Source organism: Puma concolor, chromosome B1 (genome assembly GCF_028749965.1).
Source record: "Puma concolor isolate L17-30 chromosome B1, mPumCon1.1.hap2, whole genome shotgun sequence".
Taxonomy (NCBI): Eukaryota; Metazoa; Chordata; class Mammalia; order Carnivora; family Felidae; genus Puma; species Puma concolor.
This window is the reverse complement of record NC_141670.1, coordinates 137,453,866-137,473,645: the sequence shown is the minus strand read 5'-3', so window position 1 is coordinate 137,473,645 and position 19,780 is coordinate 137,453,866. Positions and strand designations below refer to the sequence as shown.

Here is a 19,780-nt window from a genome sequence, read left to right as displayed (position 1 = left end):
TTTTAGATAACTCCTACCAACATTAGCTAGCTAAAAGACACTTGTAGTGGTATATTAAAAATGCAGTCTTTTTACTGTTATTTCTAAAATGGCAGAACAGGCATAAATGAAGATTACAGAGGTTTTTCTACATCTATAATAATAAAGTTGAGCTACAAGATTTGGTATATTAGGAGTTTTCACTATCTTAGCAGGGTGGAGAAACCTGTTTGGTACTTTTAGTTTTATTTATTTATTTTATTTTTAGAGACAGAGGGAAAGAGAGTATCTTCAGCAGCCTCCTTGCTCAGCACAGAGCCCAAAGCAGGGTTTGATCTCACAAACGATGAGATCATGACCCAAGCAGAAAACAAGAGTTGGACGCTCAACCGACTGAGCCACCCGGGTGGCCTATTTGATTCTTTTTGATGAAAAATCCGATAGGCCAAAAAACCCAAAGCAAAACAAAAGGAAAAGGAGAAAATCTAACAAGTATTTGGTGATTTTTCGCAAGAACTGTAGCACTTATTACAAATGACACTATCGTTGAAAAGCACATTTGTTATTGATAAACTAGGATTCCTCCGGAATCATGAATCAAAGGTTGACTTCACATCACCTCACCTTTTACAGGCGTTAGAGAAGGCCTCAAGTTGTCTAGGTGATGGAAAAAGATCTTGTCACTTGTAGATCCCGGTGGGGCAGAGGTGCCCGTACTGTCTCCGTTTAGTCGGCTCCTCACTCGCTTTGGTGGATGAGGTTTTTTAAATAACTGGTAGGAGAGAAGAGAACACATCTTACAATGTAAGCTAACATTTATTGAGCCCTTTTTAAAAAAAAAAATTTTTTTTTAATGTTTATTTATTTTCGAGACAGAGCGTGAATGGGGAGGGTCAGAGAGAGAGGGAGACATGGAATCTGAAGCAGGCTCCAGGCTCTGAGCTGTTGGCACAGAGCCCGATGCGGGGCTCGAACTCATGGACTGTGAGATCATGACCTGAGCTGAAGTTGGACGCTCAACTGAGCCACCCAGGCACCCCCATTTATTGAGCCCTTTTTATTTTTAATTTATTTTTTTTTCCTGAGGTAACAACTTTTATTTATTTTTAATTTTTTTTCAATATATGAAATTTATTGTCAAATTGGTTTCCATACAACACCCAGTGCTCATTCCAAAAGGTGCCCTCAATACCCATCACCCACCCTCCCCTCCCTCCCACCCCCGATCAACCCTCAGTTTGTTCTCAGGTTTTTTTAATATGAAATTTATTGTCAAATTGGTTTCCATACAACACCCAGTGCTCATCCCAAAAGGTGCCCTCGTCAATACCATCATCACCCACCCTCCCCTCCCTCCCACCCCCCATCAACCCTCAGTTTGTTCTCAGTTTTTAAGAGTCTCTTATGCTTTGGCTCTCTCCCACTCTAACCTCTTTTTTTTTCCTTCCCCTCCCCCATGGGTTTCTGTTAAGTTTCTCAGGATCCACATAAGAGTGAAAACATATGGTATCTGTCTTTCTCTGTATGGCTTATTTCACTTAGCATCACACTCTCCAGTTCCATCCACGTTGCTACAAAGGGCCATATTTCATTCTTTCTCATTGCCACGTAGTACTCCATTGTGTATATAAACCACAATTTCTTTATCCATTCATCACTTGATGGACATTTAGGCTAATTGAGCCCTTTTTATATGTCAGGTGTTAACGTTTTCATTTTAGTGAGGCTTCATGACAAACACTAGGTACTCTATGATCACGCTCTACATTTGAGGAAAGAACTTTAAGGAGGCTCAGAGGGATGCCACACATCTTTCATCTTAGTAAGTAGGGGCGAGACCATGTGCTTTTTAAAAGCTTGGGTTACCACCATACTCTAGGTCACTCTGATTTGGTAACTTTTCAGAAGTAAATCAATCTACAGTTAACAATGACTTTCCAATGATTTTAAAAAGTAACCAATTCTTTATAAGCCAGACACCTTTCTGTACCACTGAGGGCACTCCTGTACTCCTGCTGTCGGTCAGGGCTGGGCCAAGTACAAAGACTTGCCATTGTTCTGGAGTGTTCCCAACCATCAAGCCTGGAAACCTCCAGGTTGCTTAACAAGAAGGGAGTCCAGGAAAGCCTGGGTGGCTCAGTAGGTTGAGTGTCCAACTTCAGCTCAGGTCATGATCTCGCGGTCTGGTCCATGAGTTCGAGCCCCATGTCGGGCTCTGTGCTGACAGCTCAGAGAATGGAGCCTGCTTTGGATTCTGTGTCTCCCTCTCTCTCTGCCCCTCCCCCTCTTGCACTCTGTCTCTCTCTCAAAAATAAATAAACATTAAAAAAATTAAAAAAAAAAAAACCCAAACAAGAAGGGAGTCCAACAGAGACACCGTGGCAGGAACCAAGAAGGCTAGCTACGCTAAAGTGCGGAGCCGAGGGCGCTTGGGAAAGGCGAGTGGTGAGAATGGCTCAGCAGAGCAGGCCTTTCCCCCAGTGCTGGTTACTCCTGGTGTGCTCTGGAGGATGGGGAGGAAAAATGGTATAAAGTCTCTCAACAGGGGTTTCCTCATCATGAGGGTGAGGGAACAATATAGCATTTGGGTGTCGAGTGACTAAGCGCTTGGGTCTTTCTGTTCAGGTTCCAGGTAGTGGTCAGAGCAGCTAGGGCAGGGCCGGTTCCAGGCACTCCCACAGCATGCACTCTCATACCAGAGCACTGCTCATGCCTGTATCAATAATCCAATCCGGACCACTACTATCTGTTCCCTCAACTATTAAGAGCTTCCCAGGTGGTATTCTGCCCCTAATGTGGCTCCCCTACAGTGTATGTATGAGACTGTAGATAGAATGATCTTTAAATTTCTATTTTAATTCTGGTTAATTAACGTACATGGACAGAATGATCTTTAAAGTATGAATATGGCCATGCCATTTCCCTGCTCAAAGTCAGCACTGGCTTTGTACTGGCATTGGGATGAAACCCCACCTCTGTATGCTGGGCCCCCAAGACCCCATCTTCTTCCCTGACTGTGCTCTTCCCATCCTCCTGCCAGATGCTGTGTAGACACAGGAACACCTGCCCCACACTAGTCTGTGAGGGGAAATGCTCTTTGAACAATATTTCTGTTCATCTGGACTGCAAAAGGGAGGAGGAAGCAATAATCTAGGAACCTACTGAATCTACTGGGTGGCATGGCTCTTCACTTAGCCTACACTTATTATATTATACGGTCATTCATCATCTATAGCAATATTACAGCTTAAAAAATGAAACTAAGAGCATCAATGATGAAAATATCCATACCTGTTTAGGGATCTGACCAAAGTTATTAATGAACCCTATGGTGGCTGTCTCCTTTAGTGGATCATTTATGTTGTAGATATCCACTTGACCCTCATAAAAAAGATGGTGGAAGACATTTACAGCTTCTACTGCAGCAGGGCCTTGCTGTTTATAGCCAAAGATTAAGTCAATCCACTCATGCAGATGGGCACTCACGTAATCACATTCCAAAGCCTGTAATTTCAAAACATAGGTTCAGTCACAGGCTGACTTTTATTACTTGTTCAGAAAGCAAAAGAATTGGCCAGTGGTCAACAGGAACTAAAATAACTAAAAAGTTATAAGAACAATATCTGTAATTCGAACAAATGGGTGATGTCTTGCTCAAGGTCCTCTCTTTGTATTGTGGTCAGTGACCCAGGGAAATCCAAATTCAACTGCAAAGGGTACTCCCGTTACCTCACGATGGACTCTGATGAATTCCCGCGGGTCCCCTTTTGCCCACGGTGGAAGGATAACATCGCCAAGCTTGGTGCCATTTTGTTTACAGCCTGTGCAATTGGATAAATTAAAAAGAAAATGAAAGATGGGATAAACAGTACTTTTACATTAAAGTAGCCAAGAAATACTGGCTTAGATTCATTACCTGAACTATGGAATTTTACCACCATAAAGAACCCTCTGAGATCATCTACTGTGATATTTCCCTCAGTCTGCTCCTTAGAGAATTCCATCAGAGAGATTATTAAGTGTTAGCAAAACTGAGGGGCCCGCCCTGTCAAATGACTTCAGAAAATGCTGACTTATGCAAAGTTAAACATGTTTCTTCTTGCAAAACTCCTCAGAGGCACAGCCCTTCTCTAGGAGGGATATTAGACACAACATTTCTGAAGCGTAACTGACCACAGGACTCCTTTTTAATGAAACATTTTGTGAGGCTGCTGTTTTGAGGTTAGAAAAACTGCTCAAATTCAATCCCCTTAGGACTGCACATTTGGAAGATCATTAGCAATTTCTCTCAAACCTTCTTTTGTTTGGGCTTTTCCCGAATGCTTAAAGCCTGGTGAGTCATCAGCAGTTAACCAGTACTGAGTTTCTTGTCTTAATGTTTTGACAAAATTTTGCCACTCATATGGAGGCTGCTGAAGGAATACCTAACTTCTCAGTCACTAGGGAGTTGGAGGGCTCTCTTTGCTAAGGAGGAAATGAAATTACCACAGTCTTCCAGAAATATTTGCAATGCATGTCATTTCTCCTATTTCTGATTCTTAAACCCTTGAGAGAGCTCTGCAGAACTGACACATATTTTGCTCTAAGGATTCTCATTAAAAACGAAGATCTGAAATCTAATTCTTTGGTGTTAGTATATCAGTAACAGGAAAAAAAAAAAAACTTCTGGAAAAACTACAGGGCTAACCTGGGAGAAACAAAAGTTGTGACAATGCATACAGGTGATATTTATTCTGTGGAAACTGTTACTTTAAATCATAGACAATCTGAAAAATATTAAAGAAACTGTTTGCTATAAAATCTATCCACAACAAAACATATTAAGTGGAACTGGCAGCTCAGGAAACAGGTGTTTTCTTTTCATTTTTTGGAAGAACAAAAGGTTAACTTTAGCTTGTAGTTTTCTTAGATACAAATCAGATGATCAATGACTCAATGAACAGTAATGTTGACTCAACGGCAGTTGGTTAAATAAACAGTTACATGAGACATTTTCAGAAGTACAATTGTTCAAATTCTAGAATACAAAGGCAGTTCCAAGTGAGGGCCAATAAAAATATTTCCCATAAAAACAATCTTGTTTTTGTCACTGTTACTTGATGGCTTATTTATAATGTGGTATGGAGTGAGAACTACAAAAATCAGTTTACTGTTTAAAGGAATGTCTTTACTTGGTTGGAAAAATTGCCAGATGACTTAAGAAAAAAAATAAAACAATCAAGTTATTACCATCTCTCCCCCTCATTCACACCTCCAGTCCACTCCTCTTGAAATACCAGACCCAATTTTTTGATAAGAAGCAACTAATAATTCCCAGACTTGACATATAATGTACTTTTCAAAAAAATATGCTTATAATCCCTAATATTTAATGTGATACAATTTTATTTCACCAGAAATATCTGTAATTTTAACATTTAAAGAGAACACTCTTTAGTATACTCTTGGTCTGATTCTGGTACTCTGTAGCTCTCCTCCAGGTACATCTGTATCGAGGGTATAAAAAGAAGACATGGGGGGGGATGGGGGGAATCGCTACACATCTCAGAACCAGGGCAAAAACCCAAGTGCTCTTTTTTTTTTTTTTTTTACATCATTTACTTTCTTTTTTGGGTAGAGGCCAAACAGTGTTTTGTTTTGTGTTTTTAATTTAAGTGAAATTTACTTAACATAAACTTAGCCATTTTCAATTGAACAATTCAGAGGAATTTAGTACACCCAGAATGTGGTGCAGCCACCAACCCTATCGAGCCCTAAAACATTTTCATCACCCCACAGGGAAACCTGGCACCCATTAAGCAGTTGCCCCCCATTCCTCCTGCCCTCCTGTCTCTGGTGACCACCAATCTGTGTTCTATTATAGATTTACCTGTTCTGGATATTCCATATAACTGGAAACAGACATTATGTGATCTTTTGTGTCTGGCTTCTTCTACTTAGCATAATTTTTTGAGGTTCATCCATGTTATAGCGTGTCTCAGTAATTCATACTTTTTCATGGCTGAATAACATTCCAGTGTATGTAGATTCCACAATTTGCTCATTCATTGATAGGCATGTGGCCTGTTTCTACTACTTGGCTACTGTGTGTAATGCTGCTACGAATAGGTGTGTATATGTACTTGTTTCAGTCCTTTTGGACATATATCTCAGAGTGGAATTTCTGGGTCATATGTGATCCTGTTTTTAACTTTTGAGAAACCACCATACTGTTTTCCACAGCAACTCAACCATTTTACATTCCCACCAGCAATATATGAAGGTTCTACTTTCTCCACACCCTTGCTGGATCTTGCTATTCTTTCTGTGTTGGTTTTTTTCATCACAGCCATTCTAGTACATGTGAAGTGGTACCTCACTGTGATTTTGATTTGCATTTCCCTAATGACTAATAATGGTGGGCATCTTTTCATGTGCTTATTGGCCATTGACCTTCTTTGGAGAAATGTCTCAGGTCCTATGCCCATTTTTTTTAAGTGGGTTATCTTCTTGCTGTTGAGTTGTAAGAGTTCTTCATATTTTGGATACTAGACCATGATGAGATATATCATTTGCAAATATTTTCTCCCATTCTGTAGGTTTTCTTGTCACCTTCTCCATAATGTACTTGGATACAGAAGTTCTACATTTTGATCAAGTCCAAGTCATCTTTTTTGTTGTTGATGTTTGTGCTGTTTCTTTTTTAAAGTTTATTTATTTGACACAGACAGAGAGTGCATGTGCATGTGTATACACACACGTGCGAGCAGGGGAGGGGCACGGAGAAAGGGAGAGAGAGAGAGTTCCAAGCAGGCTGCCAGTGCAAAGCCTGACATGGGGCTTGATCCCACGGACTGCAAGATCATGACCTGAGCCAAAATCAAGAGTCAGACGCTTAACTGACTGAGCCACCCAGGTGCCCTGATGCTTGTGCTTTTGATATCCTATCTAAGAATCCATCGGCAAATACCAGATGATGAAGACTTAGTTCTGCGTTTTCTTCTAAGAGTTGTAAGGCTTTAGCTCTTATATGCAAATAGTGTTTTTTAAAGTGTGTGATTTCATGGAGGAAAGATGATTTATTATGATGGTGAGCATGACAAAGACAAATGACTCTTTTTTAATTTACTTATTTAAAAGTGGATCATTTAAGTTGGATTTGTAAGTGGGCGGGGCTAAAACATTTTTGCAACATAAAACTGATCCAGTGTTTCTGGAAGATTGGGGCTATCTCTTTCTTTGTATACCTCTCCATATTTTTTTCTTGGAAAGTGGTGTCCCCAGGGAGGAGAGTAGCATTCTTCAAAGTTGAATTATAAGTGAACACAGCAAAACACTAATGTACATCTGTATCCAAATGCTGTGTATGCATTTCTTGTTTTTCCCTGTTCACCATCTGTTCTATTCCTTTAAGGAGCCATCACTCATTCCAACTCTAAGGTCCAGAACTTGGTGTCTTTAGCTGCTCAAAGTTGAGCTCCAGTCCCAATCAGAGATAATGAGAACCACTTTTAGGTTTTATATGCTGGGGCTAATTGAGAGAGTCTCATGATCTTTCCCATTAGACCTGAAGCTCTAATTTCACAAGGTTAGAACTGCCAATTGACAAATAAATACAAATTATTTAAAACAATTTTTAAAAAGAAAAATTACTCAGGTGTTATCAGATATGAACATTGCTCTGAATCTTCTGTTAATGAAACTTTATGAGGTAATAATGATTTACATGTTGAACTCTTAAATACGATAGGGTATGAGGTATGAAAAATATATGAAAACAGAACAGTATCTGGCAGGATTATTCTAAAGTGGAAACAATGGAATATGTTTTAAAAGAAATACTCAGAAACCTAGATCAGCAAACTGTGTTCCAAGAAACTATAGCCAAAATCAAATCTACTTCCTGAAATTGCTGGATTATATATATAAAGAGAAGAGAGTGCTGATGAAACTTCTCTCCTTTTTATAAATGTTGATTTGTCTGTTTCTAGAAAATACTACCCTAACAGGATATAGAAGAGAAATATTCTAAATTCCTAACTTTAAAACATATTAGTATGCAAGCTGAGAATGCCTCAGGCGATACAGAAGATTAAAAGAATACACTGGGGAAAAATAATACATGAAAATTTGAGTATATCATTTCAGCAATAATTTCAATCATAATAATTTTTTTTCTAAAGTTTATTTATTTTGAGAAAGAGGGAGAGAGAATCCTAAGCAGGCTTAGCACTGCCAGTGCCAAGCCCAACGTAGGGCTCGATCCTATAAACTGCGAGATCATGACCTGAGCCAAAACGAAGAGTTGGACACTTCACCGACCGAGCCACGCAGGCGCCCTTCAATCACAATAATTTTCAAATAAAATTTTACTTCATCTTTGTTTTTTATTGAAATAACAATATTCTGACCATTAGATGTAATATGGTCAATTTGTAAATTTTCCTAAAACTCTACACTTGAAACAGCTATTTTGAACATAAATCTATTTTTCTTTTTATATTTACTCCACACACTCGATTATAGTAAACAACAGCTGCTGAAACCACAAGGAAGTCTTTTCTTGTCAGTGTGTACTGCAGATAATAGTCAGGAAAGTGACATTTCTATTGGTTAATGTTCCTAAGACGGTGCCACAGCTGTACGTACCTAGATCAAAGTTGTTGGAATTGAACAGGAATTCTGGCAAGTAAAAAAACTCTGGGATAAGTTCTTTCACATCTGCCATGTTGTGCTTTGATGCTGAATACCAGGCCTCACGTACACTGTGGAACATTCGGTCAGCCAGGTCAAAGTGGCCTCCCTGCAGGCGGAATGAGAAGACACCTCTCTGTTAGAGAACCATCCCCACCTTACAGCTTCTGTCAGGCTCAGGCACTTGAAAAACCCACATAAATACATTTGGTGACAAATTCAATTTCCCATCATCATCCCATCGTCTCCATCATCCTGCATCAAAAATATAAAATTTTAAATCATCATGAAAAGAAAATTAATCCAATCCTTTTGGGGATATTCTTTACGAAGAGTGCTTAAAGTAAGTATATATTTTGTAATCAAAGTGAAATCCAAGTAAGACTTTAAAAATCATTAAGAAATTAGCTTTTGGTGGGAGGGCAAGAGTGTAAGGAAATATGAATTCTTCCATGGTTTGATGATGCTCTCCTAAAAAAGAAAAGATTCTAATGTAGCCATGTATAGCCATCTATATATGTGTGACTAATTTTATAAATTAACATGACATTCAAGTTCTCACACTGCCAAGAATTAGGTGAAAAACTAAGAAGGTGATCAAAAGAAGTTATAGATACAACAAATTCAAATAGAAAAGGGTTTCTTTCGCTAACACAGCCTCATAGATACACCATCCTTTTCCTCAAACTCCTTATTGCTGAGTTTTAAGCGAACACCATGTATCTGTCTTTCTGATGAAGCTCATTGCAGGAAAATGCCAAAGTCCATACGATTCCACCAAGGCTTGCCACCTCTCTGATGTCATCCTCTATGACTTTCTCCCCCACTTACTCTGCTTCAGACGCTGGCTTCCTTGCTGCTCCTAAAACATCTCAGGCACATGAATGACGTGGGGCCCTCGCATGGGCTATTCCTTCTGCCTAGAACACACTTTCTCCAGATGTCTGCATGAGTAACTCCCTCACGGCCTTCAAGTTTTTGTTCACATGCCGCCTTTCAAAGGGGACCTACCCTGCCCAATCTATTTACAACTGCACTGTGCCTACCCCTACCTCCTACTCCTATGCTTTCCATCCCCCTTTCTCTGATCTGTATTTTTCTGATAGCATTTATCATATTTTAAAACACTTTAAAATGTATTTATTCATTATCCTTATCTGTTTCCCTCAACTAAAATATGTAAGCTCTACAAAGTAGGGCTTTGGTCTTTACCCACTGATATCTTCCATGTACTTAAAACAGTGCCTGGTACACAGTAGGTATTCAATAAATATTTGCTGAATAAAGGAAAGAGAATGTGGAGAAAAACAATTAAAATGAAGAAAACAGCAAATGAGCTAGACTGTACTACTCTTTTTTAAATTTTTGTTGAATTCAACCAGTCAAGGCTGAATTCCATATACCTGGCTGGAAAGCACATAGTAGGTACTTGCTTCTTTGACTAAAGGACACTGGCACTTGTTTACTGTAAACAAATTCTAGTTAACTCATCAATTTTGATACAATGACATTCCACTTGAATTATGTTTGACTATTTTCAGTGACTAAAACGTCATAGGGCTTCTTGTAAGACAAGATAATGACATAAAAAAAAAAAGCGCCACAATTTTAAATAGAAAGAAGGCTTGAGTGAAATAGAAAAATACTACATTTAGAGTTTTACCTGCAGCCTTAAGAATATCTGAGTGAAAGGCTCCATTCTTACTAGGTATGAAGCCACAATCATTGCAGATGAATAGTGGGTCCCATAGTGGTAAGCTGGAGTTTCTCCTGTTCAAAAAAATTAAAGCATGATTGAAAATAAAAGAAGAGTAAATATGGAAAGTAAAATTGGTATTAATAGGCTTGAAAACGTAACACACACGTGAGAGCTATGACACTACACACAATTGGTATCGGCATTTGTAGTGTGGGAACTTTATGGCACCGCTACTCCTCACTTACATACCTGGCGGTAATCCATCCAAATTAAGTAGAATTCAATGCCTTTCCCCACAAACTTAGCACATTTGGCAATTCATGTTTTGAGGCTTACTGTAACAGATAAACCTTATTAGCAAACTATCTTCCACTAAAGCAGGATTTTGACTTACAATTACTTTTTATGAGGTTCTGGCTTTGCAATGATGTATTTCCAAACTGTCTACGAATATTGTGCAATAGTTATTACTCTCCTTAGCAGGGAATAGAAGGTCCACACATGGAATACTGTTAGGCTTAGTTTTTCTTTCCTTTGTTTGTTTCACCCATTTGAGGGAGACACATGATAAAAACTGAACATAATAAATAATAAGTATACTGTTTTAGGAGGTAACCAATTATTATTACCACTATTTTTAAAGCAAAAGGGTTCCAAAAAGTGCATCAATAAGTTAAAAGAGAGTTTAATAAAGGAAACTATAATTCCTGGCTAAAATATGGTTAGAGATAAAAGCAGATGATCTGATGGAAAATCACTGCGCTACACAAAGCAGGCATATTTAGTTTTTGGCCAGTACCTAATAAGCTACCGAAAACATGCCTTCTAAGCATGGCCATCAGTTGGCATGCAAAATCTGACAACTGTTAATATGTGTCCATATATAACATATATAGGTGTGATGACATATAAGCAATTTGGGGAAAGATACAAGAATGTCAGACTGTTAAATAATGACTTACTTTTGAAACTGAGGTAAAAGTCCAATGAAAAGAAAAGTTACGTACCATTAGGATCTTCCCAGTCTTTATATCGCTTCTTATATTGAGCTAATCGTTCATCTGTCTGTGCACCCATTGGCTTAGCCAGGTTTCTAAAGGTCTTGGGATTAGTAAGGTCTACCTCCTAAAATACAAAATGAAATCCAATTCCAAGTTACTATACACCTTTTGTTGTGACCAAGGTAGAAATGGTGGCTATAGCAGACGATGATTTATAAATGTTTGTGGTCACACTGGCAGAATGGGGCTCCAAAATAATGCCGTACACCTACTGGTTATCCATGCTTTACAGACAGACACATGGCAGTTTGTCAACTGGTTCAGTATGAAGACAACTACTTTGGAAATTAAGTGTTCACAGAGGAAGACACTCAGGATCCAGGTCTGGAGAGGAGGAATAAGGGAAAATCCTTCCCAGTCTTGGCAAGGAGACAGCAGACTTAGCACAAAGGCCCTGATTCATCTTTATTTTCATTACCATTCATAACTATAGAACCAAATATCTTTTCTGTTCTCTTCCTTTCCTCCCCCATTTCACCCCAACTTCCTTTCTGAGTATTTTCTTCTTAGAGGTAATCGGGAAGTGAAATAAACTAGAGCACTCAGGACTCACACCATGGCCTGGTGTGATGTCCTTCTCTCTGCACGCTAGACCATGTGACTTCCAAATAAGATGGGATCTTTCCATCTACCACTGATTATTTTGAAAGCTTATTTAAAAAAAAAAAATTTTTTTTTAATGTTTGTTTATTTTTGAGAGACAGATAGAGTGCGAGTAGCAGAGGACCAGAGACAGGGAGACACAGAATCCGAAGCAGACTCCAGGCTCTGAGCTGTCAGCACTGAGCCTGATGTGGGGCTCGAACTCACAAACTGTGAGATTGTGACCTGGGCTGGAGTCAGACGCTTAACTGACTGAGCCACCCAGGAGCCCCTTGAAAGCTCATTTCTAACTGACCTAATTCATATACTTAGAAGGGAACCAAAATTTACTACCTGAGGGTTTTAAAAGTAAAAATGTAAAATATATACCAGGGGTAATTTATGTCCTTTTAAAGGGTATCATGACCAACCCATTGGGCCATACTTGTACTTTAAAGGCTTGGGCAGGAGAAATGAATCCACATCCATGAATATAAGTTAGTATACTTGTCCTCTCAAAATCGATATGCAAAATCAAAATACTTTTTTGGTTAATTCAGCAAACATTAAATTTTATGCTAAGTACAGGGCACTGTTCTAACAGTTGGGAACTGAGAGATATTTAAGATCATCTCTGTGCTCAAGGGACATACATGTGGGAGCAACTCTTTTAATGGTGCTGTACTGATAAGGTTTTTAAAATCTCTCTAAACTGTGAGGATCATTCACTGAGTAATTTTAAACAGAGCAATGACTCAATTAAATTACTGTTTCTGAAACTGGCTGTAGTATAGAAGACAGAGGGACACTAGCCAGCAGATACAAATTAATTAGCACTTAGGAAAACCAAATAGATACTATGAATTAATATCTAAGAAGTTCATCAATGACCTAAACTTTGTAAAAACACCTCCAAGCTAAAACTCTTCTCATCTTCTTGAAATAAGTGCCTATTGAGAACTTTAAATTACAAAGCAAGTAAAACATTTAAGCAACTGAAGTATCTTTTAATTACTTTTGAAAATGTGTTCCACTTACACAAAAACGATTTGAGATTTACCTCTGAGTCGTAATCTGCAAGGATCCAGGGGAAGACAGGATACTGCATGAGATCATTATAGGATCTGCCAGCCAAAGTGTTCAAGTGCATCAAATACTGGAAGTTGCTGATTTCACCTCTCTTGGGAAAGATAAATAAAGACTCATTTTAGGACAATTATTTCCATTACGTTCACTTAAAAAAATTTTATATGCAAAATAAGAGAGAAGACAGTTTCCTTCTTAACAGATTTTATAACATTTGTTTTCCTAATAAGAAGAGCAAAGTATTTTTCATGTACATATCTTATGGATTACTGAATGTAATAATATGAATGAATGAATAAGTATATGACTTATACTATCTAACTATAAATTATGAATGAAGCTTATATTTTCATTAAGCCTACCTCCCATCTTTGAGTCACAGACTTCTCTCCAACCAAGGTGCTAAGCAACCCAGATCTAAAAGCAAGAAATAATTAAATTGTAGGCCATATCATTTTAAATCTGAGTAATAATAAAGTTGAAAAATTTAACTGGTCCAGAAATTTTTCAAACTATGTAAGACCTATTATTAATGGGTCATGAAATCAGCTAAGTGGATGGTAATCAACATTTTGCATTTTTTTTGTTTTTGTTTTTTTTAACATTTATTTATTTTTGAGAGACAGAGAGAGACCGGGCATGAGCAGGGGAGGAGCAGAGAGAGAGGGAGACACAGAATCTGAAGCAGGCTCCAGGCCCCGAGCTGTCAGCACAGAGCTCAATACAGGGCTTAAACTCACAAACCATGAGATTATGACCTGAGCCGAAGTCGGAGGCTTAACCGACTGAGCCAACCAGGTGTCCCTGTAATCAACATTTTGAAATATGAAGTAACATGGAATTAAACTGAAGAAAACAGAATACTGAAAGACATCACATGCAGTAAGGGAAAGTGCTTGCAGACAATTTTGTTTTAGTATTTGTAACTCAGTTTGTGAGTCCTGGGATGCAATGTAAAGTATATTCTTTTACTAAGGGTTATGGCAAAAGTTCGAAAAACAATAATCTAGCCCAACGGTCTACCTTTTACAATGATCCCTATGTAAACACATTTAAGGACATTAAATTGGAATAATTGAAATAGTATACAATATTCTGTACATACTAGGTGCGTGGCACTTTTCCTAAAAGAGATGTTGAAGAGTGAACAGAAAGATGAGTATTTTATGACAGGAAAGTCATTGCTATTCAGATCATTTAAAATTATGAACTTTCTTGGATATCAGACTTTCCTAGAATGCTGTAAAACCCTTTCCAAGGTTAACAGTTTTACAATATTAATAATTAATGATTTGAAGATTGTGAGTTACTCATTGAACTGGTAGGAAAGCACTTAAAAGTATGTATTTTATTGACTGAAAGGAAATTAATGGATTTGTCAACCTTAGTTCTTAAACATATCCAGTTCAACAGTACGGCTAACACTTTCCACTTCTAGATAAGTTCTTCCTATCATGCAAATTGAATGTACAGAAATTCTCCCTGGAAAAAGAGCTATGTCGACTCCTCCACTTTATAAGAAAGGGAACAAGTGAAAAGGTTAATAAAGTTGGAAATGAATTTCTGCTTCTTGCCTTTGGGCTTTTAAAATATCTTTAAGAACTGCCAACTTGGCACAGAAAGTAGCAAGAACAATGAAATAAGTTGAAGATTATCTAAGCAGGTAAAAGTATTGGCAATTTAATTACACATAGAAAAAAAGGCTCAATGTGCTGTAACCAGGCCTTTTATTTCCTGTTATTTATCTTAGTAACAACACCAATGATCAGGAACAGAACATGATCTGGGCTTAACAGCAGCACATTTTTACCATTTGTATTTGCTAAACAGCTAAAGAAAAAGAAAAGCAACAACTTAAAAGAGAAACATACAAACTTAATATAGTTAGATGCACACAGACTGGAATCAAATTTTATTTATGAATTATAGAATCCCCAGTAAAGTCTGAAGTCACTTTCTTTCAAGCTGCATTCATTTGTAGCCCCAAACATTGCTTCTTTTCCAATGGATTATAAAGGGCTACCAGTTCCTGAGGGACTAAATGGAGCTGGGTAGTTGGATTTTTAAAATGGCTGTATCATCCACAAGGACTTTCTAAGATTAAAAGCAGCTAAAATGAGCATAAGGAAGTTTAAATTTAAATTGTTAAAAAAATTAAGAGGAAAACTGGGCAATTTGCTGTAACAAATATAGCAAGGAAAGGAGTAATATATTATTATAGAAAACCCCCCATACAAATTGATAATAAGAACTCAGAGAAAAGGTTAAGTAGACTTCTTGTAGTGATCATTTCTCACTTTACACAAATATCATATCATTATGGTGTATACGTGAAACTACTATAATTGTGTGTCAATTATATCCCAATTAAAAACGATCAAATCTCTATCAATACTGCCAACAAAAAAGAATTCAGGAAAAAAAAATAGGCAAAGTTATGGATAATTCGCAAATGGTGATTTTAAAATTAAAAAAAAAATTAATGTTTATTCATTTTTGAGACACAGAGACAGAGCATGAGCAGGGAAGGGGCAGAGAGAGGGAGACACAGAATCCGAAGCAGCCTCCAGGATGCAGGGCTCAAACTCACGAACTGCGAGATCATGATCTGAGCCGAAGTCGGATGCTCAACTGACTTAGCCACCCAGGCGCCCCTAACAAATGGTGATTTTAGATGGCTAACAAACATATTATAAAACTCAAGATTACTAAAATAAAAGAAATGCACGTTGAAAAATTGAGAAAGCATTTTATAAAATTAGTAAAAATGAAAAGATAAATATAAAAAGCTGGCAAGCATCTGTGAGAAAAGTAACCTTATCCACTAAAGGTGGAATATAAATATGTATAATTTTTATGGAAATCAAGTTGGTTTTGTGTACCGAAAGCCTTAAAATTCATACCTCCCTCTTTTTTTAACTAAGGGGACTTTACCCTAAAAAAATAATGAGCAATCACACTTGAACTATTAGAATAAGGAAACCAGAGAAAGATAAAATATCCAAAAACAAGAGAATGCTTTAGACATACAATAAATACGTAGTCAATAAAAGTAATATTTCTGAAGAATTTTTTAAAAGCAGTGGGAAACGGTTACCTACAACAAAGAATGGAAAAAGCAGAAGAAAAATCTGTGTTTATAATAAAAAACTCAATTATGCACATAGGACTATATGCATGCTTAGAAGGCTTGCGGAAATTGACCAAAATTGAGTGCTGATCTGACACGAGTGAGCATGCACACCGTTTCTTTTTCCTTTTAGTTTTCAGTATTTCCCAGGAGGGGAAAACACTCATTAAAAATATCAACTGCTACTATGCAGATGCACACCGTCCTGATTTCACTATTAAACTGACACAAGCGGCAAACAACCTACCCCTGCTCCACGCTTGTGTTTGGTCGTTGCCCAGACACAGACTCTGAGCTGTCAGTTAGAGACGGCACTACGGCCAAAAACCTGGAAAAGAAAAAACAGCATGTCAAAGTCAGGATCTAATAGGAGACTCAAAAAGGATGATTCATTTAAATCTTAACTGCTGCATTTACCCCTCCACTACCTTTTCAAAGGGAATACACAATAACTGGAATACTCTGTTACAAAGCCAAATACAAAGGGACGCAGCAAAATCTATCATTTTGGATTTTAAACACGCTGTCACATTACTGGAAGAAAAGCCTTCTGACACTGATTCACAGAAAGGGACTCAACTTAGTGATGTCCTAAAAAGTGATTAACAGCTGAATATTCATATGGCAGCAAGTAACAATGACAGCTAAACAAATGACAGAACAGGGACAACACTAAACAAGTGAAGATACATACAAGATGAGCAACTTTATGTGACACACGTTTTTCAGAGTTACTTACAATGTCGATAGAAGTATTTTATTTACTATTTATTTATTTATGTTTATTTTAAGGGAGGGAGGGGCAGAGGGAGAGGGGGAGAGAGAGAATCCCAAGCAGGCTCCGTGCTGTCAGTGCAGACCCTGATGGGGGCTCAATCCCACAAACCATGAGATCATGACCTGAGCCAAAATCAAGAGCCAGACGCTTAACCAACTGAGCCACCCAGGCGCCCGCACCATATTTTAAAGGCAGAAGAGGGTTATGGGAAAATTCTTAGAATGGATGTGGACCCTAAACTTGGTATATACACAGAAATTTCTCAGAGAAAAACAAACTTATCTCCTTGTAACAGCTGCTAACTATGAAGAGCAAATAATATCCTAGTGTTGAAAACAACATCGCCTGTAGAAGTGAATGAGACAGATAACTAAAATTTCAGCCATTTGATTAGCTCTTCCCATATGTAAAAGGAATTGTGGATTACCAATCACCATCTACACCCACTTTAAGAACCACCCTCATTCCCAGGGTCCCACAGGTAATATTACTATACTGCAATGATAGGCAATGTTGCTTGGCATCAGACATTCCCCACAGAAGTAATGTGAAATATAAAACTTCCCTTATTAGAGGGCTTGCTAGGATCTACACCACCCTTCAAACAGTTTAGAGAAGGTCTCTTATATCTGAGATCAGTTCATAAAAGTCTTTCTCTTCATATATCCAACAGAAATATTTTCCAGCACCATGTATATACATAATGCTTTTGAAAAGGTAAATTTTAGCTTACCAAAAGTAAAATATGATTAGGTTAGATTAACTTTTATTTGGCTATGCTAATTTTTTGAGGATGAAAATATCAGTCTCCCTTGCAAGGCCAGAGAAGGGGTCATATGAATATAATTTCTAAGGCAGCTAAGTAGCACTCAGTAGCAAGGCATGGCATGATCTTCTTTTGTGGTAAATAGGAAAGAAGCCTATTTTGAACCTGAAGTATGATTTTTTTAAATTACTGTTTCATCATCCTTTTACAATGAGAGACACAGGACTCAATGGTTAAAGTAGCTTTTGATGATATCTATAGTGACCAGAAAGATGAACAGTATTTCACAATAGAGTAGCATCATTTTAAAAGCTAATTAGAAGAACCATGTTTCCAGAGCTTGGCAAAAATGAAACATTTTTTCAAAGAAGCTAATTTACTGATCTAAATCCTAGACTTCTAAAACTAGCTTATCTGGTACCAGCTTCCTTTCCATTCCTTCCCATGATAGCATTATAAAGTATTCCTAATAAACAATACCTTTGATAGACTTTATTTCTAATTCCTTTCTGAAAAGCAAGGAGGTAATTCCGTCCATCTCCAGAGAAAACTTCCACAGCAATAGGCTGAAATGATCAAAGAGAAAACATTAAGAAACATCACAAAAAAGGTTAGATATTAACTTTCCCACTATGAATATCTATATTGTTAAAGAAGTTAACTTTTTGACTGAAGGACACTTTTTTTTTTTTTTCTTTCAACGTTTTATTTATTTTTTGAGACAGAGAGAGACAGAGCATGAACGGGGGAGGGGCAGAGAGAGAGGGAAACACAGAATCGGAAACAGGCTCCAGGCTCTGAGCCATCAGCCCAGAGCCCAACGCGGGGCTCGAACTCCCGGACCGCGAGATCGTGACCTGGCTGAAGTCGGACGCTTAACCGACTGCGCCACCCAGGCGCCCCAGAAGGACACTTTTAAAGTCATGAATTCCCAGCAGATTAAATTACAAAATAAACAGAGCCAATTTGTTCAGTTCAATTTGTTTCTGAAATCTTTAACAGAATAATGGTAAAATAAAGTAATTTTAAAACTATAATTTAGGAAAATTACAGTGAAAATGCAATTTTTATATTAAAACATATATTTATATAAACATATATTTATATGTTTACATATTTACATAGTTATATGTTGATTTGGATGCTACAGGGAAAGCTGTGAGAACAAAGATATCACTCAGGTTTTGTTAAAAAAAACATGTAATATACAGAGTTGTGCACCATGTGACATGAGTTTGCCTATCATAAAATCATCTAAGGAAATACTGTAAGGGATAGTGTGGATCCTATAAAGGGTTTTCATGGCAAGTATGGGTTTTAAAGTATCCTCTGAATAGCAGTGCCTGGGTGGCTCAGTCAGTTAAGCATCTGACTTCGGCTTGGGTCGTGATCTCACAGCTGTGAGTCTGAGCCCCACATCAGGCTCTGTGCTAACAGCTCAGAGCCTGAAGCCTGCTTCAGAGTCTGTGTCTCCCTGTCTCTCTGCCCCTCCCTGCTTGTGCTCTCTCTCTCTCCCCAAATAAATACACATAAAAAAACATTCTTTTTAAATAAAATAAACATCCTCTGAATAAAGGAACATGACAAAATGTTCAGTACTACTAAAACAACCCACCTGCAGGAGATACCGCCTTTTATGTACTTCCTTGATATCTTCATATGCAAAAATGCTGCATGTTCTTTTGAGTTGACTGGGACCTTGCCTGGCTCCTCTGGGGATAATTGGCTCATGCATACTATAGGCAGGCAAGAGAAACAAAGATAAACAAAACACAGCAAGAGATAAATTCACTGTTCAACAAAGGGTATGTTATTTTTAACATGTGAATAGGAGCAGGCAACAATATATCAGAATACTGATATATGTTTAAGTTATATTTAAACATATTTAACAAAAAAGCATGTTTAAGAGAATAATGTATCCACTGCTCAGTGTACAAAGAACCCTCTTTGATGATATAATTTTAAAAATCCCATGTTACAACTTATCTAACAGGCATAGCTGGTACAGTGTGTAGTAGCCCAT

At 37.7% G+C, this 19,780-nt stretch overlaps 1 protein-coding gene across 15 annotated transcripts in view; it reads right to left on the bottom strand.

The window, feature by feature from the left end:
• Positions 1–19,780, bottom strand: part of WDFY3 (WD repeat and FYVE domain containing 3) — a 277,574-nt gene that overhangs the window by 20,013 nt on the left and 237,781 nt on the right. For all 15 annotated transcript variants that reach the window (XM_086704669.1, XM_086704671.1, XM_086704668.1 and 12 more), the window contains 11 exons: positions 19,370–19,490; positions 18,235–18,320; positions 16,458–16,538; positions 13,443–13,497; positions 13,055–13,174; positions 11,359–11,476; positions 10,316–10,422; positions 8,608–8,761; positions 3,709–3,800; positions 3,271–3,483; positions 604–751 (listed from right to left, as the gene is read on the bottom strand). In XM_086704669.1, coding sequence (XP_086560795.1) covers positions 604–751; positions 3,271–3,483; positions 3,709–3,800; positions 8,608–8,761; positions 10,316–10,422; positions 11,359–11,476; positions 13,055–13,174; positions 13,443–13,497; positions 16,458–16,538; positions 18,235–18,320; positions 19,370–19,490 — 1,295 coding nt within the window. The remainder of the gene's footprint in view (positions 1–603; positions 752–3,270; positions 3,484–3,708; positions 3,801–8,607; positions 8,762–10,315; positions 10,423–11,358; positions 11,477–13,054; positions 13,175–13,442; positions 13,498–16,457; positions 16,539–18,234; positions 18,321–19,369; positions 19,491–19,780) is intronic.